The following is a 25624-nucleotide window of genomic DNA, read 5'->3' on the forward strand; positions in this document are numbered from 1 at the left end:
TTCTTAAAGCTGCGCCTGAATGAATGATTAAGCCAACGGTGCAAATATATTTTGTAATTTCCTATAACTTTTGCTGGCTAAGCACTTATTGATTTGGTTGGTAGTTATTTCAATAAAATGTATTGAAATAATTGTTGTAACTGTGAACAATCCGAAATCCGAAATTCCCTCACGGTTTACGTACCAAAATTTAGTTTCGCCGAGTCCCAGGATTCAATTTGTCATGCGCAAATGGAGTTGATCATCCTCCATGTTTGTTTACCTTTGCAGACCGCTTCGTTCACCTCGCGATCCATTAATTGATATATGTTTGACCGGAATGGAAGTCAGGGGCAGAATGACATAGTTTACTCTTAAAACATTATACTGTTAAAGTAGGGGATAATTGAATTGTTCTTTTGATTGATGTCTGTTTGTTTTGACGTGTAAATAGTCCACGCACATGCCATTCAGTTGAACCTGCCGAGCTGGCGACGTCACTGCCTGCATCTTTTCGACTGAATTCTTCTTCTTTATAGCCGCTTATTTCTAAAAAAAACTTCATACTTCTATTCAACATTCTTCTACTTCAATTACGCCGACCGATCTCATTATAAATCCTGTGAAAATATGGGAAATACGACTCCGAAGGGTCGCCATGCGTCTGGAGATGATATGGGCCCATCGTTAACAGCTGGTCGATATATGAACGATTCAGGATCATTTGACCCACCAGATGTCCTTCCACCAAACTTTCGGGTAGGTATTGATGGGTTGGTAGAAAATATCCGTCTTTTTTTCATGCACACCGTCAGCTTATTTCTGAATAAAGACCTTTCGTGATGGCTTAAAGGTCAAGGTCATCTTAAAAGGATCTGAATATTTAGCAATTGTTTACATGCATGCGTGTACTAATTTCGAGGTGTTCTGTCCTCTCTCTCTCAGTTGTCCTTAAAGTCAACATGTTTGTTTAACCAATATATAATAAGCTAATGTGAAAATGTGTGTCTCTTATGACAACGCAAGTGGTATGGTATAGTTTTATTTATGTTGTCGCTGCTGCTTAGTCGATAATTCTGGCACGAGGTCAAAAGCTGTTTACACTTTCGACATCCGAAATCGACAGGGAAACATTTTTTAGGTTCTTCTGCACCTTGCCACAGTAATCATGTTTATGCACGGAGAAATGGAACATTTCCTACAGGACTTACATGATGCCAGGGCATTTGAGGTGGAAGTGAATGAAAGTCTGTATAATGATGGAGTGGTAAGACAAAGAACAACAAGATGGAGACTAAGTAGTGGACCTTCATACATGTTACCGTTTGTGTATTGACAAGTTCATTTATTATATTTATTTGAGAGTTCATCATTTGATAAAAAACACATTTTGGAGAATAGATTGTACTATTTTTACTGTCTGTACATCTATTATTTTTTTCAAATCCTTGACCTTCACTTCTGATTTCTACATATAATGATAAATGACATCTAAAATTGACTATCAGCCAGTGAGTGTTCTAATAATGACCAAAACAGTAACCATCTCTACAGTAATGATCATAAGATGGTTGAAAATGTGGCAAATGCGCACAACAATCTTGAAACCTTATCTCTGTAACATGAAATCAAAGAATGTGTTTTTATAGTGTCTTTTGTGAGGATTTAAAAAAAGTAAGAGTAAAAACCATAATATACATTTAATGCTGTCAGACAAATTCAAGATTTCCTTTGACTGGAAAAAAAACCCATCTGTTAATGAGAACTGAACTTTTTTTGGCCGTAACAGGAACCATAACATTCATTTTATGACCTAATATGAAAATCAATACCAAATATACACACTACAGCACACAAGGACTTACATTTATGTAAATTTGACCTGTTTGTATATTATTATTTTAAATATATATATATAAATGCAAAGTTTTACATTTCAGAGAGCAAGAGCTGCCACTACACAAAGTCAGGGCGACCCTGAGAATCTTAAAGAGAAGTTATTACCTACAGTGTTCAAATGGGAAGGCGGGGGCAAGGAAGTGTACATATCAGGAACGTTCAATCAGTGGCGGCAAAAGATACCGCTCGCCAAAAGGTACTTCAGCCGGTGTGGCTTCTCTATTAACTACAATAAGTGTAACTTTACGCATTTCTAAATCGATTAAAGTTAAAAAATAATTTTGTGCTGATAACCTATTTAATAGCTGATGTTTATTAAAGTTTATATGAATTGTTGAATATACCTATTATGTGAACATATCTATAGATATATTTGTTAAAAGTACAAATTTCTGGATCAGAATTAAGAAATTCAAGGTAATGTAAAATCTATTGTTTCTATACAAGTTCATTTGCATCAGTAAGCCATAAAATGGACAAGTATATTAATCATTTCTTTTGTCAGTGAATTTTTCTGTAAACCCTAAAAAAGCTTATCCCAAAATCAAGACACATTTTCCCAAATAAAAAAAACCTGGAAGGCACAAATTTATTTATTTTATCACAAATGAAAACTATTCAAATTTTATATTGAAAATACATTGATAAACATTTATGTTTTTTTTTTGTATTATTATGTTTTATGAAAAAACAACATATTTTTCCAATTTTGTGAAAATGTTGCATTGAAAATATTACCAATGACGAAAAGGGACAGACTCTTGTGGAATTAAGTTAAGTAAAAGATCTCTCGTCATGACATATAAAATAGGGGCCATGTGCACGTGTGACAGTGTATTCTTGTAAACTTTTTTTAGACTAGTCCTAAATATCTTTTCAAGGTCCCATCACTGAAAGGTCATACCTAAAAGGTCATTTGTAGAAACCTTATATAATTAAGGCATACATAACAACTATATGTGCATTTCATGTGCCCTACATTTTTTGTGGCTTAGATATTCCATCTCCCAAGTTTGGGTCGTAGATGTCAAATGTCAGATCCCTGTCTTTAATGTTCGACTGGAGATTTGTGTAATACTATACATAGGGTATTTATACCACTAGATATAGATATATTGTGTTACATATGCCCATGATGATGAACACATTAAAAAATTGATGTTAAAATATTGTTAATGTTGATGATTACTTGCAAGTAATAAGTTGCTGCATGGCTTTCATAGCTAATTACTATTCATTCTTTACTGGTTTAATGATAAAATGTCCATATAATGTATATTATAATTTCAAAAAATCATCTTCCTTTTGTGTTAGTTATTACGGTGTGAGTTTCTCCCCCCCCCCCCTATTGCTATAGCTATTGCACTGTAACAAAGGNAAGGGATCCATCTTGAAAAAATGTCCAAATTCCATTCCATGCATAGAATTACTTTCGAGAATGGTCTCTTTCATGATTTGATATGGTTATTATATTGTGTATTTGCTATCCGTCCAAACTTGTATGTTTTACTAGATCAAAAATAGACAAAAATTACATCTTGACCTTTACTCATTAATAGTGATCAGATGACCATGCCATTTACTAATTACTTGAGATCAGACGGCCATGACCTTTTTTTTATTACTAGCAATCAGATGGCCATGACCTTTTACTAATTACTAGCAATCAGATGGCCATGACCTTTTACTAATTACAAGCAATCAGATGGCCATGACTTTTTATTAAATACTAGTGATCAGATGGCCATGACCTTTATTAATTACTTGTGACCAGATGGCCATGACCTTTACTAATTACTTGTGATCAGATGGCCATGACCTTTAACTAATTACTAGCAATCAGATGGCCATGACCTTTTACTTATTACTAGTGATCAGATTGCCATGACCTGTTACTAAATACTAGTGATCAGATTGCCCTGACCTCTAATAATTACTAGTGAACAGATGGCCATGACCTTTTTTTTATTACTAGTGATCAGATGACCATGACCTCTAATAATTACTAGTGAACAGACGGCCATGGCCTCTTTTTTTATTACTAGTGATCAGATGGCCATGACCTTTTACTTATTACTAGTGATCAGATTGCCATGACCTGTTACTAAATACTAGTGATCAGATTGCCCTGACCTCTAATAATTATTAGTGATCAGATGGCCATGATCTCCTTTTAAGCTTACCTGCCCGAGAGCAAGTGAGCTTTTGCCATGGCGCAGCATCCTTCGTCCGTCCGTCAACTTTTCCTTTAAAATGCTACTTGTCCTGAACAGGTCAGTAGATTTTGACCAAATTTGGTCAGAAGCATCTTTGGGGGAAGGGGAACAAATTTTGTATATATAATGGGTCTGGACCCCCAGGCGGCTGAGGGGCGGGGCCCAATAGGGGAAATATAGCAAATTCTTTTGAATCCTTCTTCTTCTGCAGGTATGAAAGGATTTGTTCCATATTAAGTCTGAATCATCCTTGGGTGAAGGGGAACCAATTTTTTATAAACAGTGGGTCTGGCCCCCCAGGGGCCTGAGGGGCGGGGCCCAATAGGAGAAACAAAGTAAATTCTTTAAAATCCTTCCCATTCTGTAGGAATGAAAGGATTTGGTCCATATTTGGTCTGAAGCATTCTTGGGTGAAGGGGAACCAATTTTGTATAAAGCGTGGGTCTGGCCCTCCAGGGGCTTGAGGGGCAAGGTCCAATAGGGGAAACATAGCAAATTAGTCTTTAAAATCCTTCTCCTTCTGTAGGAATGAAAAGAATTTGGTCCATATTTGGTCTGAAGTATCCTGGGGTGAAGAGGAACCAATATGTATAAACCGTGGGTCTGGCCCCCCAGGGGCCTTAGGGGTGGGCCCAATAGGGGAAACATAGCAAATTATTCTTTAAAATCCTTCTTATTCTGTCGGAATGAAAGAATTTGGTCCATATTTTGTGAGGAGTATCCATGGGTAAAGGGGAACACATTTAGTATAAATGCTGGGTGTGCCGCCCCCCGCCCCCCCTTGGACCTGAGGGGCGGTCCCAATAGGGGAAATAGAGGTAAAACTTTTTTAAATCCTTCTTCGANCATCTCCAAGGGGCAGAAGGATGGGGCCTAATAGGCGAAAAAGAGGTAAATCTTTAAAATCCTTCTTCTACCATAGGGATGAAGAGATTTCTTCCCAATTTGGTCTGGAGAATCTTGGGCAAAATGAACTAAATTTTGTATAATCAGTGAGTGTGGCCCCCCTGGGGGCAGATTGGCGGGCCCATTAGGGAAAACATAGCAAATTCTTCAAAAACCTTCTTCTGTACTAATGACAGGATTTTGTCCAAATTTGGTATGAAGCCTCCTTGGGTGAAGGGGAACCAATTTTGTATAAACGGTGTGTCTAAACCCCCTGGAAGCAGAGAGGCGGGGCCTAATAGGGGAATTAGAGGTGAAACCTTTAAAATCCTTCTTCGACCATCGGGATTAAGGAATTTTATCCTTATTTAGTCTGGAGCATCCTTGGGCCAAGGAGACTTAATTTTGTATAAACAGTGGGTATGACCCCCCTAGAGCCATAGGGGTGGGGCTCTGTTTGAAGTTTGTTCTCGCTATATCTCAAGTACTGGATGGTTCTTTCTGAAAATTCATATGTCCTTACAGCACCTACCATTGAGTGCTATATCTTTACTTCATACCAATTATTTTAAACACATTCAGGTGGGCGATACAGGCCCTTACAGGCCCTTTGGGCCTCTTGTTTTATTACTAGTGATCAGATGGCCATGACCTTTTACTTATTATTAGTGATCAGATGGCCATGACCTTTTACTTATTACTAGTGAACAGATGGCCATGATATTTTTTTTTATTACTAGTGATCAGATGGCCATGACCTTTTTTTTATTACTAGTGATCTGATGGCCATGACCTTTTACTAATTACTAGTGATCAGATGGCAATGATCTTTTTTTATTACTAGTGATCAGATGGCCATGGTCTTTTTTTTATTACTAGTGATCAGATGACCATGATCTTTTTTTTATTACTAGCAATCAGATGGCCATGACCTTTTACTTATTATTAGCGATCAGATGGCCATGACCTTTTACTAAAAACTAGTGATCAGATGGCCCTGACCTCTAATAATTATTAGTGAACAGATGGCCATGACCTTTTACTAATTACTAGCAATCAGATGGCCATGACTTTTTATTAAATACTAGTGATCAGATGGCCCTGACCTCTTATAGTTAACAGTGAACAAATGGCCATGAACTTTTACTAATTACTAGCAATCAGATGGCCATGACCTTTTATTAATTACTAGCGATCAGATGGCCATGACCTTTTACTTAATATAAGTGATCAGATCGCCATGACCTGTTACTAAATACTAGTGATCAGATTGCCCTGACCTCTAATAATTACTAGTGAACAGATGGCCATGACCTTTTTTTATTACTAGTGATCAGATGGCCATGACCTCTAATAATTACTAGTGAACAGACGGCCATGGCCTCCTTTTTTATTACTAGTGATCAGATGGCCATGACCTTTTACTTAATGTTAATGATCAGATCGCCATGACCTGTTACTAAATACTAGTGATTTTACTATAGTTTATATAGGGAAATCACATTTTGGACCAACATTTGTTTAATTTCCATTGGAAGTAATTCAATTTGGGTTAGCATTATCAGTATTAGGTAGCAGTTTGATAATAAGCGCATACATATCAGCCCTGACTGACCCCCAGGGGCTGATGGGTGGGGCCAAAAAGGGTTGAATTGACTGAAATTTCAAAAATCTTCTTCTCAAGACCCAGATATGGTAGAATCAGATACTCTTCATAGATGGAAGGCTCTAATAATTACTAGTGAACAGAAGGCCATGACCTTTTTTTATTACTGGGGATCAGATGGCCATGACCTCTAATAATTACTAGTGAACGGACGGCCATGGCCTCTTTTACTTATTCCTAGTGATCAGATGGCCATAACCTTTTACTTATTACTAGTGCCCAGATTGCCATGACCTGTTACTAAATACTAGGGATCAGATTGCCCTGACCTCTAATAATTACTAGTGAACGGACGGCCATGGCCTCTTTTACTTATTCCTAGTGATCAGATGGCCATGTCCACTAATAATTACTAGTGAACAAATGGCCATGACCTTTTACTTAATGTTAATGATCAGATCGCCATGACCTGTTACTAAATACTAGTGATCAGATGGCAATGACCTTTTACTAAATACTAGTGATCAGATGGCCGTTATATAGGGAAATAACACTTTTGGGTATATTTTGACAACTTTCTGTAGGAAATTATTTTTACTTTGTGAGAATTATCCTTGGAGGTAGATGGTTTCAAATTGCAAAATTGAGAATCCTACCCCGACCCCTGGAGCCAGGGCGGGGCCCCTAAGGGAAAATTACTCAATATTTCAAAAATCTTCTCCTCCAGACTCAGAGGTACTACACTCATTTTCTCTGCGTGGAAAGAAAGATCATCAGGGGCTATTCTTAAATTGTAAATTTCAGGACCCCCGCGCTATCCGTTCTCCCTTGGGGGGGGGGTAATGTTTACTATAGTTTATATAGGGAAATAACACTTTTGGGTATATTTTGACAACTTTCTGTAGGAAATTATTTTTACTTTGTGAGAATTATCCTTGGAGGTAGATGGTTTCAAATTGTATAATTGGGATTCCTACCCCGACCCCTGGGGCCAGGGCGGGGCCCCAAAGGGAAAATTAATCAATATTTCAAAAATCTTCTCCTCCAGACTCAGAGGTACTACACTCATTTTCTCTGCGTGGAAAGAAAGATCATCAGGGGCTTTACTTAAATTGTAAATTACAGGACCCCCGAGCTACCCGTTCTCCCTTGGGGAGGGGGGAAAGTTTACTATAGTTTATATAGGGAAATAACACTTTTCGGTATATATTTTATCCATTTTCAGCAGAAAATTACTCAAACTTAGTCAGAATCATCTTGGGTAAATGAGAGTTTTACTTTGTAAAATTAGGATTCCTGCCCCATCCCCAGGGGCTAGGGCAGGGCCCCAAAGGGAACATTTACCAATATTTTCAAATTCTTATCCATTGATGACAGGACAAGTATTGTATTTCACTTAGTTTACATGCTGATTTCCACATCACATCTAAACAATAAAATAAAGCTACCAGTACCTATGATATAACTCAGGTGACCGCTAAGGCCCTTGGGCCTCTTGTTTATTGCTAGTGATCAGATGGCCATAACCTTTTACTTATTACTAGTGAACAGACGGCCATGGCCTCTTTTTTTATATTACTAGTGATCAGATGACTATGACCTCTAATAATTACTAGTGAACGGACGGCCATGGCCTCTTTTTATATTACTAGTGATCAGATGTCCATGACCTTTTTCTTATTACTAGTGATCAGATGTCCATGACCTTTTTCTTATTACTAGTGATCAGATTGCAATGACCTGTTACTAAATACTAGTGATCAGATTGTCCTCACCTTTAATAATTATAAGTGAACAGATGGCCATGGCCTCTTTTTTATATTACTAGTGATCAGATGGCCAAGACCTTTTACTTATTACCAATCATCAGACGACCATGATCTTTTACTTATTACTAGCGATCAGATGGCCGTGATCTTTTACTTATTACTAGTGAGCAGATTGCCATGACCTGTTACTAAATACTAGTGATTTTACTATAGTTTATATAGGGAAATAACACTTTTGGGTATATTTTGACAACTTTCTGTAGGAAATTATTTTTACTTGGTGAGAATTATCCTTGGAGGTAGATGGTTTCAAATTGCAAAATTGAGAATCCTACCCCGACCCCTGGAGCCAGGGCGGGGCCCCTAAGGGAAAATTACTCAATATTTCAAAAATCTTCTTCTCAAGACCCAGATATGGTAGAATCAGATACTCTTCATAGATGGAAGGCTCTAATAATTACTAGTGAACGGACGGCCATGGCCTCTTTTCCTTATTACTAGTGATCAGATGACCATGATCTTTTTTTTATTACTAGTGATAAGATGGCCATGACCTCTAAGAATTACTAGTGAACAGACGGCCATGGCCTCATTTTTTATTACTAGTGATCATATGGCCATGACCTTTTACTTATTGCTAGTGATCAGATGGCCATGGCCTGTTACTAAATACTAGTGATTTTACTATAGTTTATATAGGGAAATAACACTTTTCGGTATATATTTTATCCATTTTCAGCAGAAAATTGCTCAAACTTAGTCAGAATCATCTTGGGTAAATGAGAGTTTTACTTTGTAAAATTAGGATTCCTGCCCCATCCCCAGGGGCTAGGGCAGGGCCCCAAAGGGAACATTTACCAATATTTTCAAATTCTTATCCATTGATGACAGGACAAGTATTGTATTTCACTTAGTTTACATGCTGATTTCCACATCACATCTAAACAATAAAATAAAGCTACCAGTACCTATGATATAACTCAGGTGACCGCTAAGGCCCATGGGCCTCTTGTTATTACTAGTGAACAGATGGCCATGATCTTTTACTTATTACTAGTGAACAGATGGCCATGATCTTTTACTTATTACTAGCGATCAGATGGCCGTGATCTTTTACTTATTACTAGTGTTCAGATGACCATGACCTTTTACTTATTCCCAATGATCAGACGACCATGATCTTTTACTTATTACTAGTGTTCAGATGACCATGACCTTTTACCTATTACCAATGATCAGACGACCATGATCTTTTACTTATTACTAGCGATCAGATGGCCGTGATCTTTTACTTATTACCAGTGATCAGATGGCCGTGATCTTTTACTTATTACTAGTGTTCAGATGACCATGACCTTTTACCTATTACCAATGATCAGACGGCCATGATCTTTTTTTATTACTAGTGATAAGATGGCCATGACCTCTAATAATTACTAGTGAACAGAAGGCCATGACCTTTTTTTATTACTGGGGATCAGATGGCCATGACCTGTTACTAAATATAAGTGATCAGATCGCCATGACCTGTTACTAAATACTAGTGATCAGATGGCAATGACCTTTTACTAAATACTAGTGATCAGATGGCCATGATCTTTTACTTATTACTAGTGATCAGATGACCATGACCTTTTACTTATTACCAATGATCAGACGACCATGATCTTTTACTTATTACTAGTGATCAGATGGCCGTGATCTTTTACTTATTACTAGTGATCGGATGGCCATGACCTTTTACTTATTACTAGGGAACAGACGGCCATGGCCTCTTTTACTTATTACTAGGGATCAAATGGCCATGCCCTTTTACTTATTACTAGTGATCAGATGGCCTTGACCTTTTACTTATTACTAGTGATCAGATAGCCATGACCTTTTACTTATTACCAATGATCAGACGGCCATGATCTTTTACCTATTACTAGTGAACAGACGGCCATGGCCTCTTTTACTTATTACTAGTGATCAGATGGCCATGCCCTTTTACTTATTACTAGTGATCAGATGGCCATGACCTTAAACTTATTACTAGTGATCAGATGGCCATGACCTTTTACTTATAACTAGTGATCAGATTGCCATGACCTGTTACTAAATACTAGTGATCAGATGGCCATGACCTTTTACTTATTATTAGTGATCAGATGGCCTTGACCTGTTACTAAATACTAGTGATCAGATGGCCCTGACCTTTAATAATTCCTAGTGAACAGACGGTCATGATCTTTTTATTTATTACTAGTGAACAGATGGCCATGACCTTTTACTTATTTCTAGTGAACAGATGGCCATGAATTTCACTTACTACTAGTGATCAGTGATTAGTGACTAAACACCAGTAATCTAGTAGTAAATGTCACTTTAAATGTATATTGTATTATGATTTCAGCCATGGTGATTTTTTTGCTATGGTGAATTTAGAGGAAGGAGATCATCAATATAAGTTTTTTGTTGATGGTCAATGGGTACATAGCCAGAATGAGGTACTCCACCTTTGTACAACTGTGTACGTAGCAGGACTCCTGTTCCTCTCACGGTTTATTATAACACCAGGTCACAGAGATCCTACAGATACTCATTATCCAACATTTTGTCTATTGTTCCGTATTTATGTATCTACTAATTATAAGGTTTTGTGGCCCATTCAGTACATGTCTGTGACAATCTAGGACAAAAAGGAATGTGTTATGTACATGTACCAAGTAATAGTTTTATTACATGCAAAAGTACATGTATCTAATTACTGGAGTAAGGAGAAGGATTTTTCCAGTGCTAAGTATCCTCAAAAACAGATTGCTTACTTACAAACAAAATGGCCAGGCTAGATGAACAGGTGTCCTGCTGTGAACACAGAACGAGATTTGTCTGCTGTGTTTTATTGTAGAGCATGCAGTTACCATCCCTCCTAACACTAGCTGATTTTCTCTCCCAGTTACCATCCCTCCTAACACTAACTGATTTTCTCTCCCAGTTACCATCCCTCCTAACACTAGCTGATTTTCTCTCCCAGTCACCATTATGTACTGACAGGAAAGCAATGAGCAACTACTGGTGTTATGTTTATACAACATTCTGTAGTGAACCTTGTGCTATGTATTGACAATGATATTATGAGGTTTTGCTGTCAGTACAATGTTGACAGATAGAGACCACTGTGAATGTTGTACAGCTATGTTTACTAAGTACTCAAGTGGCACAGGAAATAACACACGATTCAGCTTGTACTTTTAAATCACATACTGTATAAGACAGTAACATATGAGATCATACTAGCTAGCTACCATTGTACTGGTATTTAGTAACATATGAGATCATACTGGCTAGCCACCATTGTACTGGTATTTAGTAACGTATGAGATCATACTGGCTAGCTACCATTGTACTAGTATTTAGTAACGTATAAGATCATACTAGCTAGCTACCATTGTACTGGTATTTAGTAACGTATGTGATCATACTAGCTAGCTACCATTGTACTGGTATTTTAAACTGACCTGTCATTTTATCACGAAACAGAAACTTGACAGAAAGTAAAAATAAATAAGGTACCTATTCTAAATATCTATCTGTGTTGTAATTATATAAATTGACACTCATTGGGTGTTAGTTTTATTTTTTTGGCTTTTCTTTAAAAACTTACCAAGTATTATATTGTTTCCTTTTATGTGCTATAGTGTCTTATTCCTGGTATGGACTTTAAGATTCAGATTCACCTTAATATTTTAATACATTTTAATTGAATCAAAAGGTATGTTTCGTAGTTATCTCCTGTCTCACTACAATTATTTGTATCCAAGGTTTGTGGAAATTATGCTTCTGCCATCATGCCAGTCATTGTTTCCCATGCTTTAGAGTTAACCTTGCACTAATTATAGTCGTGTTTGGTGTTGGTGTGCATGCTAATCATACACACACAGACCAGCTATGGCCTTGTTTTATGTTTGGACCTCTTTCACTGTTTTTCAGCCATGGGAACTTTATCACGATTTTAGATCTGCCAGAGGGGGAGCATCAATATAAATTTCATGTGGATGGGCAGTGGATACACGGCGGTGAGGAGGTAGAGTTATGTCCCCTTGTGTTGTAACTGTATATGTACAGCACACAGACTGAGTAACAGTCTATAAAGGGTCACTTGGATCGTCCTCGGAATGTAGAATGTAACCACTTGTAGCATTGCCAACTTAAAGCCCCGGCACACTATATGTTATCCCTGTATAATGTAACATAAGTACAGGCTAGGTTATAAACCACTACTGTAGCGTAGTACACTATATGTTATCCCTGTATAATGTAACATAAGTACAGGCTAGGTTATAAACCACTACTGTAGCGTAGTACACTATATGTTATCCCTGTATAATGTAACATAAGTACAGGCTAGGTTATAAACCACTACTGTAGCGTAGTACACTATATGTTATCCCTGTATAATGTAACATAAGTACAGGCTAGGTTATAAACCACTACTGTAGCGTAGTACACTATATGTTATCCCTGTATAATGTAACATAAGTACAGGCTAGGTTATAAACCACTACTGTAGCGTAGTACACTATATGTTATCCCTGTATAATGTAACATAAGTACAGGCTAGGTTATAAACCACTACTGTAGCGTAGTACACTATATGTTATCCCTGTATAATGTAACATAAGTACAGGCTAGGTTATAAACCACTACTGTAGCGTAGTACACTATATGTTATCCCTGTATAATGTAACATAAGTACAGGCTAGGTTATAAACCACTACTGTAGCGTAGTACACTATATGTTATCCCTGTATAATGTAACATAAGTACAGGCTAGGTTATAAACCACTACTGTAGCGTAGTACACTATATGTTATCCCTGTATAATGTAACATAAGTACAGGCTAGGTTATAAACCACTACTGTAGCGTAGTACACTATATGTTATCCCTGTATAATGTAACATAAGTACAGGCTAGGTTATAAACCACTACTGTAGCGTAGTACACTATATGTTATCCCTGTATAATGTAACATAAGTACAGGCTAGGTTATAAACCACTACTGTAGCGTAGTACACTATATGTTATCCCTGTATAATGTAACATAAGTACAGGCTAGGTTATAAACCACTACTGTAGCGTAGTACACTATATGTTATCCCTGTATAATGTAACATAAGTACAGGCTAGGTTATAAACCACTACTGTAGCGTAGTACACTATATGTTATCCCTGTATAATGTAACATAAGTACAGGCTAGGTTATAAACCACTACTGTAGCGTAGTACACTATATGTTATCCCTGTATAATGTAACATAAGTACAGGCTAGGTTATAAACCACTACTGTAGCGTAGTACACTATATGTTATCCCTGTATAATGTAACATAAGTACAGGCTAGGTTATAAACCACTACTGTAGCGTAGTACACTATATGTTATCCCTGTATAATGTAACATAAGTACAGGCTAGGTTATAAACCACTACTGTAGCGTAGTACACTATATGTTATCCCTGTATAATGTAACATAAGTACAGGCTAGGTTATAAACCACTACTGTAGCGTAGTACACTATATGTTATCCCTGTATAATGTAACATAAGTACAGGCTAGGTTATAAACCACTACTGTAGCGTAGTACACTATATGTTATCCCTGTATAATGTAACATAAGTACAGGCTAGGTTATAAACCACTACTGTAGCGTAGTACACTATATGTTATCCCTGTATAATGTAACATAAGTACAGGCTAGGTTATAAACCACTACTGTAGCGTAGTACACTATATGTTATCCCTGTATAATGTAACATAAGTACAGGCTAGGTTATAAACCACTACTGTAGCGTAGTACACTATATGTTATCCCTGTATAATGTAACATAAGTACAGGCTAGGTTATAAACCACTACTGTAGCGTAGTACACTATATGTTATCCCTGTATAATGTAACATAAGTACAGGCTAGGTTATAAACCACTACTGTAGCGTAGTACACTATATGTTATCCCTGTATAATGTAACATAAGTACAGGCTAGGTTATAAACCACTACTGTAGCGTAGTACACTATATGTTATCCCTGTATTATGTAACATAAGTACAGGCTAGGTTATAAACCACTACTGTAGCGTAGTACACTATATGTTATCCCTGAATTATGTAACATAAGTACAGGCTAGGGCTATAAACCACTTCTGTAGCGTAGTACACTATATGTTATCCCGTATAATGTAACATAAGTACAGGCTAGGTTATACACCATAAGTACAGGCTAGGGCTATAAACCACTTCTGTAGCGTAGTACACTATATTTTATCCCGTATAATGTAACATAAGTACAGGCTAGGTTATAAACCACAACTGTAGCGTAGTATACTATATGTCATCCCTGTATAATGTAACATAAGTACAGGCTAGGTTATAAACCACTACTGTAGCGTAGTACACTATATGTTATCTCTTTATAATGTAACATAAGTACAGGCTAGGTTATAAACCACTACTGTAGCATAGTACACTATATGTTATCCCTGTATTATGTAACATAAGTACATGCTAGGTTATAAACCACTTCTGTAGCGTAGCACACTATATGTTATCCCTATATTATGTAACATAAGTACAGGCTAGGGCTATAAACACCTGTACTGTAGCGTAGTACACTATATGTTATCCCTGTATAATGTAACATAAGTACAGGCTAGGGTTATAAACCACTACTGTAGCGTAGTACACTATATATCATCCTTGTATAATGTAACATAAGTACAGGCTAGGTTATACACCACTACTGTAGCGTAGTACACTATATATCATCCTTGTATAATGTAACATAAGTACAGGCTAGGTTATAAACCACTACTGTAGCATAGTACACTATATGTTATCCCTGTATAATGTAACATAAGTACAGGCTAGGTTATAAACCACTACTGTAGCGTAGTACACTATATGTCATCCCTGTATAATGTAACATAAGTACAGGCTAGGTTATACACCACTACTGTAGCGTAGTACACTATATATCATCCCTGTATAATGTAACATAAGTACAGGCTAGGGTTATAAACCACTACTGTAGCGTAGTACACTATATGTCATCCCTGTATAATGTAACATAAGTACAGGCTAGGTTATAAACCACTACTGTAGCATAGTACACTATATGTCATCCCTGTATAATGTAACATAAGTACAGGCTAGGTTATAAACCACTACTGTAGCATAGTACACTATATGTCATCCCTGTATAATGTAACATAAGTACAGGCTAAGTTATAAACCGCAACTGTAGCGTAGTTCACTATATGTTATCCCTGTATAATGTAACATAAGTACAGACTAGGGTTATAAACTACTACTGTAGCATAGTACACTATATGTCATCCCTGTACCATACCAATATTTTTATAAATAAAGCACAGACTAGGGTTACAAACCCCTGTGCGTAGTACACTTCATGTTATCTTGTACCATACATAAATGCTGGATATCTGCATCCCTTACTTGACCCCATTCCTTAAATGGAACAGTGTTACACATAGAACTGTTTTTAAGGTCAGCCTGACAGCTACCAGACGTTAACATTTGGTTGTAAATGTTTTTAGCTGTGTATATAGAAAAAAGAAAATTGGGGTCAAATGAATTTCGTACTATGCATTGATGTAATCACAGCTGGCGATCAGCATTGCAGCTGTAATACTAAGGGAGATAACCTCAGCTGTGTGCATGTGTCCGTTCCACAGCGGTGATATTATTTATGCAGTACGTTCTTTTCCACATTTTATACTGGTATACCATCAGTGCTGTGAGACGTAGCTTTTTGAAAATAATATCTTATATATGGTTGATCTACTTTGCATATCATAAACAATTACCATTTCTTTGAAGGAAATTTAATGTACTTCAAGATCTGTGTAGAGTATGTCACTCAGATGTCAGAAGTTGCCGCCAAAACAAGTTATGCTAATTAGTGGTTTAAGTATATATTGGGCCTGGGAAAATAGATAATATGTTGGTCTCAATGAGATATAAAAAGCAAGGTTTAATTTCCATCCTTGGAAACATGGAGATAGATTACAGGGGAAGGGAGACAACTTGTGGTACTACATACATGTACCTCCTGGTTTTTCTCTCAACTTTCCTAACACTTTGTGTTATAAACAGGGTTTATCAATGCTTTCAAAAATTATCGGATCGCTTAATCTTTTTTCATATATATGTTATGGGATGGCTTCATCTTTTTTTCATATATATATATATTACATATGTTTGCTAATGCTATGAAGTTACCATGCTTTACTTAAATTCATACCCGACATGATCCTGTACAAGGTGTACCTGTTGACCAACACAGACTCTTGTGCATGTCACATCTGTGAACAGAAGGATTGTTATAAGATCAATCTAGTACTTAATGTCAACAGATAGACAAGAATGATTTTTTATAAACTTTTTGTAGTAGCCAACAAAACTTGTATAATATTTTAAACTAGGTCGATGTTTATACGGCACTGATTAAAAGATAAATTTGCCTATTTTTTCCTCATAAATGAAGCTTATTATTACATACCTGCCAAATCACCAACATTTGTGCAGGTCAACCTGAAGATGTTCTCCCTGACCAGTGTAGATTGTCGTTTATTTTTGAACATCATGAATTTGCATTCCTTATTCCAATATTGAAAGTGTTTGAAAATCATCTTTTTAAAAGTTGAGCTTTTAAAATACTGGGGAAGACATACAAGTATATTAAGAATAAAATAATAATAGTGTAAATGCCATACTAAAAAAATTGACATTAAAAAGTATTACTGAAATTTCGTGCATCTATTTAATAGCAGGCTTGGCCTAACTTTTTGACCATCTCTAACCTTGATTTCATTGTTGAGAACTTGGCAGATATGTTGTAATAGTATCCGTTATGGAGTTGAATGTGCCAGTGTACTGATCTAACATTTGATCACTACTCAGCTGTAGTGCTGTATAGACCAGTCTTTGCTGTTGTATTTGTTTGTATCTGGATGAAGTATCGTTAACTCATTCACCCCTGAAATTTCATAATGAACTATTCCACCCTTTGAATTGGAAGAGTTAAAATGAGTTAATAGGATTTAAGATAAAATGACCTTTACAAACAAACTGAACTTGTATTTTATAGTTAAAGAACATATCTTTATAAAGAGTTAATGAAAAACAAAATATCCACCTAAGTCATTATTCCTATTATGATATTGATTGCTGTCATTTGGTATACAGTATATAAATAAATTAATAAATAAAAATTGAATAGGTGGTCTTTGCTGAGTGTGGAGATCGTGGAAATAAGCCATGCTTTTAGTTGTTACATGTCTTAAGATTTCACTGATGTACGTAACTAATGTGAACCTTATGTTTCAGCCTACTATAGAAAATACTGTCGGGACATTGAACAATATAGTCAACGTGAAAAAATCAGATTTTGAAGTGTTTGAAGCATTAGCACTGGATAGCAAAAACACCAACAGTGCCAAACGACGTAAGTATACAACGATGTAACCGATGTAGGTGTTTGTGGTACACAGGCGTAACCGATGTAGGTGTTTGTGGTACACAGGCGTAACCGATGTAGGTGTCTGTGATACACAGGCGTAACCGATGTAGGTGTTTGTGGTACACAGGCGTAACCGATGTAGGTGTTTGTGGTACTAAGGCGTAACCGATGTAGGTGTTTGTGGTACACAGGCATAACCGATGTAGGTGTTTGTGGTACACAGACGTAACCGATGTAGGTGTTTGTGGTACACAGACGTAACCGATGTAGTTGTTTGTGGTACACAGGCGTAACCGATGTAGGTGTTTGTGGTACACAGACATAACCGATGTAGGTGTTTGTGGTATACAGACGTAACTGATGTAGGTGTTTGTGATACACAGACGTAACTGATGTAGGTGTTTGTGGTACACAGGCATAACCGATGTAGGTGTTTGTGGTATACAGACGTAACTGATGTAGGTGTTTGTGATACACAGACGTAACTGATGTAGGTGTTTGTGATACGCAGACGTAACTGATGTAGGTGTTTGTGGTACAAAGGCGTAACCGATGTAGGTGTTTGTGATACACAGACGTAACTGATGTAGGTGTTTGTGGTAAACAGACGTAACTGATGTAGGGGTTTGTGGTACACAGGCGTAACCGATTTAGGTGTGTGTTGTACAGACGTAACCGATGTAGGTGTTTGTGGTACATAGACGTAACCGATGTAGGTGTTTGTGGTTCACAGGCGTAACCGATGTAGGTGTTTATGGTACACAGGCGTAACCGATGTAGGGGTTTGTGGTACACAGACGTAACTGATGTAGGTGTTTGTGGGACACAGGCGTAACCGATGTAGGTGTTTGTGGTTCACAGGCGTAACCGATGTAGGTGTTTGTGATACACAGACGTAACCGATGTAGGTGTTTGTGGTATACAGACGTAACTGATGTAGGTGTTTGTGGTACACAGACGTAACCGATGTAGGTGTTTGTGGTAAACAGACGTAACTGATGTAGGTGTTTGTGGTACACAGGCGTAACCGATTTAGGTGTTTGTGGTACAGACGTAACCGATGTAGGTGTTTGTGGTAGGTGTTTGTGGTACACAGACATAATCGATGTAGGTGTTTGTGGTACACAGACATAACCGATGTAGGTGTTTGTGGTACACAGACATAACCGATTTAGGTGTTTGTGATACACAGACGTAACCGATGTAGGTGTTTGTGGTAGGTGTTTGTGGTAGGCGTTTGTGGTACACAGTCGTAACCGATGTAGGTGTTTGTGGTACACAGACATAACCGATGTAGGTGTTTGTGGTACACAGATCAAGATATTGGATTGGGATTCTGTGTAACTTTTATAAAATTGGATTCTGTGTGGTCTACGAAGATATTGGTCAAACACATGTAAAATTGATGCAGACGCAGTGTAACCTTTGTAAATATTTATGATATGTGATAGTTGTATGTTTAGGTCACCTGAGCTTTAGCTCAAGTGACCTGTTGCTTTCCGTCTTCGTCCGTCGTCGTCTGTCGTCCATCCAAATTTTACATTTTCAACTTAAGCTGAAATGCTGGCGAAGGGATTTCATTAATATTTCATGGGAAGGTTACTTACATCTCCCTGACAAAGTGTTGTTATTTTCGGGATTATCAGAAATCCAATATGGCCGCCACGGCCGCCATTTTGAAAAACTATTTCAAACTTAAAAGTCATGTTCTACTGGGCCGATTGAACTGAAACTTTGTAGGAATGATCGACTCATGGTCTTGACAATGTGTTGTTATTTTTCGGGTTGATCAGAGATCCAATATGGCCGACACGGCCGCCATTTTGAAAAACTATTTCAAACTTAAAAGTCATGTTCTACTGGGCCGATTGAACTGAAACTTTGTAGGAATGATCGACTCATGGTCCTGACAAAGTGTTGTTATTTTTCGGGTCGATCAGAAATTCAATATGGCCGCCATGGCTGTCATTTTGAAAAAAGTATTTCAAACTTTAAAACAAGTTCTAATAGGCCTATTTAACTGAAAGTCGGTCTAGGAATGATCAGCTAATGGTCCTGACAAACTTGAATTAACGTTATACTTAACTTTTTTGAACTCAAATTGGTACATAATTCAACAACAAAAATAAATACTGTAGGACTCGTTTCGGCCCATGGGCCTCTTGTTAATGTCTTGAACTCTACTTCTAGCTTGCATTACGTATTTAGAAGTGTGAAATATTTTTGTATTTGGTGGCCTATCACTACAATTACCTTCATACCAAAGAAATCAATTTAGTGTCTACATTTCTGTTTACCCTTCAGTTGACATCAATGGTCCACAAAGTGAGTATGGACAGGAGGTGCCCCCGCGACGACCAGGAGAAAAACATAGTGGGCCCCCTATACTACCTCCTCACCTGCTCCAGGTCATACTTAACAAGGACACACCGGCTCATGTAAGTACATCCCCTGTAGACCTGTCACTCTCAACAAGCACTCGGGCAAAAGTGACACACAACCTATACATTTGCCTAGCCATAGACCCCCATACTACGTAATCAGCTAGGTAATATATGTACCAATAAGGGGACGACAGCTATTTGAGTCATACCCTTTTCAGCCGTGACCTGTAAAAGCCCCTTGATGTACAACCTCATCACCTGCCCTAGGTTATATTTAATTGTCAAGTGGATCACATGTTCCTCCGTACCATTTCTTGTGTAAGCATCAATGTTTCTATTTCTTGTTTACAGTGTGAGCCTTCCCTTCTGCCTGAACCAAACCATGTGATGTTAAACCATCTTTATGCATTATCAATAAAGGTAGGTACATGTAGACAACTTGTTATACTCCCTGAACAAAATAAGGGGAGTACACTGGAATCAGCTTGTCCTTCCGTCTGTCAGTCTGTCATTCTGTAGAAAAAGTTTGTCCGGACAACTCCTTCTAAAGTAATGGACCAATTTCAACGGAACTTTCCAGATATCATAACTACCACCTGAATTTGTGCATCCAGGTATTATTTTTTCATTCTGACCCTTTTTAGCTTATGCCATGGTGCGTCGTCCTTCTGTACATCAACTTTTCCTTTAAAACACTTCTAGTTCTGAACGGATGAAGGGATTTTATCCCAATTGGTTCTAGAGAATCCTTCTTGCAAGGGGACTCAGTTTTGTATAACCTGTGGATGTGGCCCCCCTGGGGGCAGAGAGGCAGGGACCAATAGGGGAAGTAGAGGTAAAATCTTGAAATGCCTTCTTCTTTCGTAGGGATAAAGGAATTTTATCCTAATTTAGTCTGTTGCATCCTTGGAAGGGATCCCCTTCGAGGCAGAGGGGTGGTTCCAATAGGGGAAATAGAGGTAAAACCTTTAAAATCCTTTTCCTACCAAAGGGATTAAGGGATTTCGTCCCAATTTGGTCTGGAGCATCCTTGGGGGCAATGGGACTCAATTTTGTATCAACGGTGAGTTTGGACCCCCCTGGGGGCAGAGGGGCGGGGTAAAATAGGGGAAATAGAGGTAAAATCTTTGACACTCTTCTCCTACCATAGGGATAAAGGGATTTCAATTTGTTATTAAGCAGTCTTGGGCCAAGATGATTCTGTTTTGTATAAATAGTGGGTGTGACCCCATTTGGTGCAGAAGGGCAGGCTCAAAAGGGGAATTTTAGGTTTAAATCTTAAAAATCCTTCTCCTTCTGTACCGTTTGAGGGATTTATCCTAATTTTGCCTGGAGCATCTTTGGGCAAAGGTGACTTTACTTTGTATAAACATTAGGTGTGGCCCATCTGCACTGTGGCCCCTCTGGATGCAGAGCTACAGGGCACAAACGGGGAATTTGAGGTTAAAATCTTTAAAGTCCTTCTCCTTCTATACCATTGGAGGGATTTTTTATCCACATTTGACCTGGAGTATCCTTTGGCAAAGGAGACAAAGTTTTGTATAAATGGAGGGTATAGTCCCTCTGGGTGCAGAGTTGTGGGGCTCAATAGGGGAATTTGAGGTTTCAGTCTTCAAAATCCTTTTTTCTCTGTAACATTGGAGGGATTTCATCCACATTTGACTTGGAGCATCCTTAGGTGAAGGGGAAAAAAATTGTATAAATTGAGGGAGTGGCCCCTCTGGGTGCAGAGTTATGGGGCCCAATAGCGGAATTTGCAGATGAAATCATTCAAAATCCTTCTTCTTCTAAACCATTGGTGGTATTTTATGTAATAAGAATATTTTCCCATGATTGCTTTATTATCCAGGTGAGCGATACAGGCCCTCCGGGCCTCTTGTTTACAAAGTAATAGGCCCTTGTTTAAAAAATCTTGATTTTTTTTGTCGGACAATTTCTTCTAAAGTTATGGATCAATTTCAATGAAAATTTCCAGATACGATAACTGCCACCTGAAGTTGTGCATAAAGGTATTATTTTTTCATTCTGACCCTTTTTTAGGGAGTTATTGCCCTTAGTTGAAAAATGCTTGCCCGTTCAACTTCTCCAAAAGGACTGTGCCAGTTTCAATGAAAGTTTAATGGTAATTATTACGCCCTGATGTCGTGCATCAGGGTAGTATTTCTTCATTTCGGCCCTTTTTAAGGAGTTATGGCCCTTTGATAAAAATCTTTGACCTGGCATCTCTTCCTTAACTACTAGGACTACTAAGTAAGTGTACAGCTCGGTCAATAAAGAAAACATTACTGGTGGGAGACTATGGATTGCTTTGCAATGCTTTGCATTAGTAATAAGCCTTTAGCTTACAGTTCTGGTTTATATACGAGTGGGGAGTATTAGTTAGCATTTAGCTTACAGTTCTAGTTTATATACGAGTGGGGAGTATTAGTTAGCATTTATCTTACAGTTCTAGTTTAATTAAATCTACCTTATTGACATAAGAGGCCGGTTCTATTTTAGTTTCTAAAGCTGTCTCTAACTTACAGAAAGACAGTAATTTTAGCAGTTGCCATGATTAAGTACAAATGAGATTTTTCACACATTCAATTTAGCATGAAAATTGCTCAAATATCATAACCACAGAATATATTTACCAGGTATAGTAGCTCATGTGAAGATATGTTTAAAGCATTCGGAATAAGATTACTAAGTTTGATATGAATAATTAAGGCTACGTTTGTTTTGAACACAAACAGGAATTGAAAACTTATTTACGAGCTTTTGAAAACATCTTGTTTCCAACATTCAGCAAAGAGCGTAAATGACTGATGTCTCAACTCTAAACCGCTGAAAACAACTCGCTAAGCTGCAGAGTGCTGAATCAGTTAAGTCAGCTGTCAAAAATCATAGAGACATTTCATCAAATAGCGCTCTAATACAGCAGGCAGTTGGGGAATGAGTAACATGTTTACCCTTAGCTGCTATTCTATATAACCCCATGTCAGATTCGAGGCATCAGTCATTTACACTCTTTGCTTGACAAAGGAAACACACATTTTCCAAAGCTCGCAAAGTAAGTTTTTAATTCCTTTTTGTGCTCTAAACAAAATAAGCCTTTACGTTGACAGTAACTGTATGTGATGATGAATTAGTATGTATTTTGTTTTATTACAGGATGGCGTGATGGTGCTGAGTGGTACTCATAGATTCAGGAAAAAGTATGTGACTACACTACTATACAAACCAATCTAGCACCGCCACACTTCTGTGTATAGTTTAATTAATTGTGTCTGGCTCAGATTTACAGCCATTTTAGGAATATTTTATAAACCAAGGAATCGAAGAGGATGAGGACTGATATGTTAGGTGACTCACTGTCTGATTATAGACAGGCGTTCTGTAAATAGCTTAGACCAAGTAAACTGGAGTGCTAGTTGTGCAAATATATATTATTATTTGAGTGTGTGTATGAGCAGAGATGTTGTAAGAATGAGTAAGAATTTGCAAAAAAGAGAGAGAGAGAGAGTTGCGGTTTTATTTTGTTTAAAAGACGAATGTGATATAAATATGTATATAATAGGGTTGTATTTGTAAATTGTAAATAGTTGTGTATAGAGACAGACTAACAACAGTGTTAACTGGGCTTGTGAATATGTTCTTTATCATCTGATATGATATGACGGAGCAGAGTCGCATCAAAAATCTTATTTATGTAGGATCTCAATGGCAGATAGAAATGATATCAAAACCAAGTGCAGCATTGTACATCAATCACTGTAATGTGTTGTTAAAGCTTCCTATGTACAATTAATTACTGTAAGGGGGAACGCATTGTACATCAATCACTGTAATTCCTTGTTAAAGCTTCCTATGTACAAATTAATTACTGTAAGGGGGAACGCATTGTACATCAATCACTGTAATTCCTTGTTAAAGCTTCCTATAATGTACAATTAATTACTGTAAGGGGGGAACATTCTGTTGTATTGCATTGCAACACAGAACACACAAGTTGAGTGGAAGTTGTTTCCACTATAGTAAAGAGAGATGTATCGGTACATAATGTTCAAGGAGTACTGTGATCCTGTGGAACGTTTGGTAGTCAGTGTGAGGTGTATTGGGTACATACTGTGGTAATGTTATAATAAACAGACTTATCAACCAAGGCCATGTTTTAATTTGTTCAAGCTGACATACTGTGATAGAAGTAGGAATTTCAACTTTCATTTCATAAAGATTGTGTAATGTTTTTAAAACTTGTTTTTTTCCTGACATGCTTTAGTTGCATCCAAATTTTTTATGAGAAGATCAATCTTTCTGGGTAATTCTATTAAAAGCTTACCCTACATAAGAAACAGAATTAACCAAACGTGCAATAACTTAAAATTTCATATCAACATTTATGTGATCATCCTACTTTCCTGTCATTATTAGACAGAAGCTGTTGTGAAGGCTCAGTTTTATTCGACACTGTTGTCATAAGACTATAGGTGTTGTAAGGAGGTAACACCCCAAATATTCAACCCTCAGTAAATGTCTATCGTTGATTTAGTGTTAATGGTTTGGTAATTTAAGTGGATAAGAAAAGTATCCTGTTATACCTGATCATACCTCCAGAAAATCACAAAATTGGTTGAGATTTCCTCAATGTATTTGAATTCAGCAATATACATTTGTTCCGAAGTGTGTTATATCACTTACAGGGCTACCTAGTGAAAAATTGGATGGCTAGTCTGATGATATCACCAGCTACAAGTCATGTTCCAGATACCCGTATCTCCTACTCTAATTACCTGTATCCTGTGTATGATACCTGTATCTCCTACTCTAGATACCTGTATCTATTACTCTAGATACCTGTATCCTGTGTATGATACCTGTATCTCCTACTCTATATACCTGTATCCTTGGTATGATACCTGTATCTCCTACTCTAGATACCTGTATCCTGTGTATCATACCTGTATCTCCTACTCTAGATACCTGTATCTATTACTCTAGATACCTGTATCCTGTGTATGATACCTGTATCTCCTCCTCTAGATACCTGTATCCTGTGTATGATACCTGTATCTCCTACTCTAAATACTCGTATCCTGTGTATGATACCTGTATCTCCTACTCTACATACTCGTATCCTGTGTATGATACCTGTATCTCTTACTCTAGATACCTGTATCTCTTACTCTAGATACCTGTATCTCTTACTCTAGATACCTGTATCTCCTACTCTAGATACCTGTATCTATTACTCTAGATACCTGTATCCTGTGTATGATACATGTATCTCCTACTCTAGATACCTGTGTTATGATACATGTATCTCCTACTCTAGATACCTGTGTTATGATACCTGTATCTCCTACTCTAGATTCCTGTATCCTGTGTA

The 25624-nt window shown here is 37.4% G+C and overlaps 1 protein-coding gene across 3 annotated transcripts; it reads left to right on the top strand.

The window, feature by feature from the left end:
* The first annotated feature begins 216 nt into the window (after nucleotides 1-216).
* On the top strand, nucleotides 217-24780 carry LOC110452686 (5'-AMP-activated protein kinase subunit beta-2-like). 3 transcript variants are annotated; one of them, XM_021501339.1, is made up of 7 exons: nucleotides 217-738; nucleotides 1920-2074; nucleotides 10750-10843; nucleotides 17740-17857; nucleotides 20177-20310; nucleotides 20608-20676; nucleotides 23410-24780. In XM_021501339.1, exons 1-7 carry the CDS (start codon nucleotides 610-612, stop codon nucleotides 23485-23487), a joined length of 777 nt encoding a protein of 258 aa, XP_021357014.1. In that variant the 5' UTR covers nucleotides 217-609; the 3' UTR covers nucleotides 23488-24780. The 3 variants fall into 3 exon arrangements, with proteins under 3 accessions (XP_021357014.1, XP_021357013.1, XP_021357015.1); XM_021501338.1 differs by lacking the exon at nucleotides 10750-10843 and adding an exon at nucleotides 12327-12420 and having other exon boundaries at nucleotides 218-738; nucleotides 23410-24773; XM_021501340.1 differs by lacking the exons at nucleotides 217-738; nucleotides 10750-10843 and adding exons at nucleotides 859-1246; nucleotides 12327-12420 and having other exon boundaries at nucleotides 23410-24778.
* The last annotated feature ends 844 nt before the right edge of the window (nucleotides 24781-25624 follow it).

The sequence above is a fragment of the Mizuhopecten yessoensis genome, unplaced genomic scaffold (genome assembly GCF_002113885.1).
Source record: "Mizuhopecten yessoensis strain PY_sf001 unplaced genomic scaffold, ASM211388v2 scaffold6805, whole genome shotgun sequence".
Classification (NCBI taxonomy): Eukaryota; Metazoa; Mollusca; class Bivalvia; order Pectinida; family Pectinidae; genus Mizuhopecten; species Mizuhopecten yessoensis.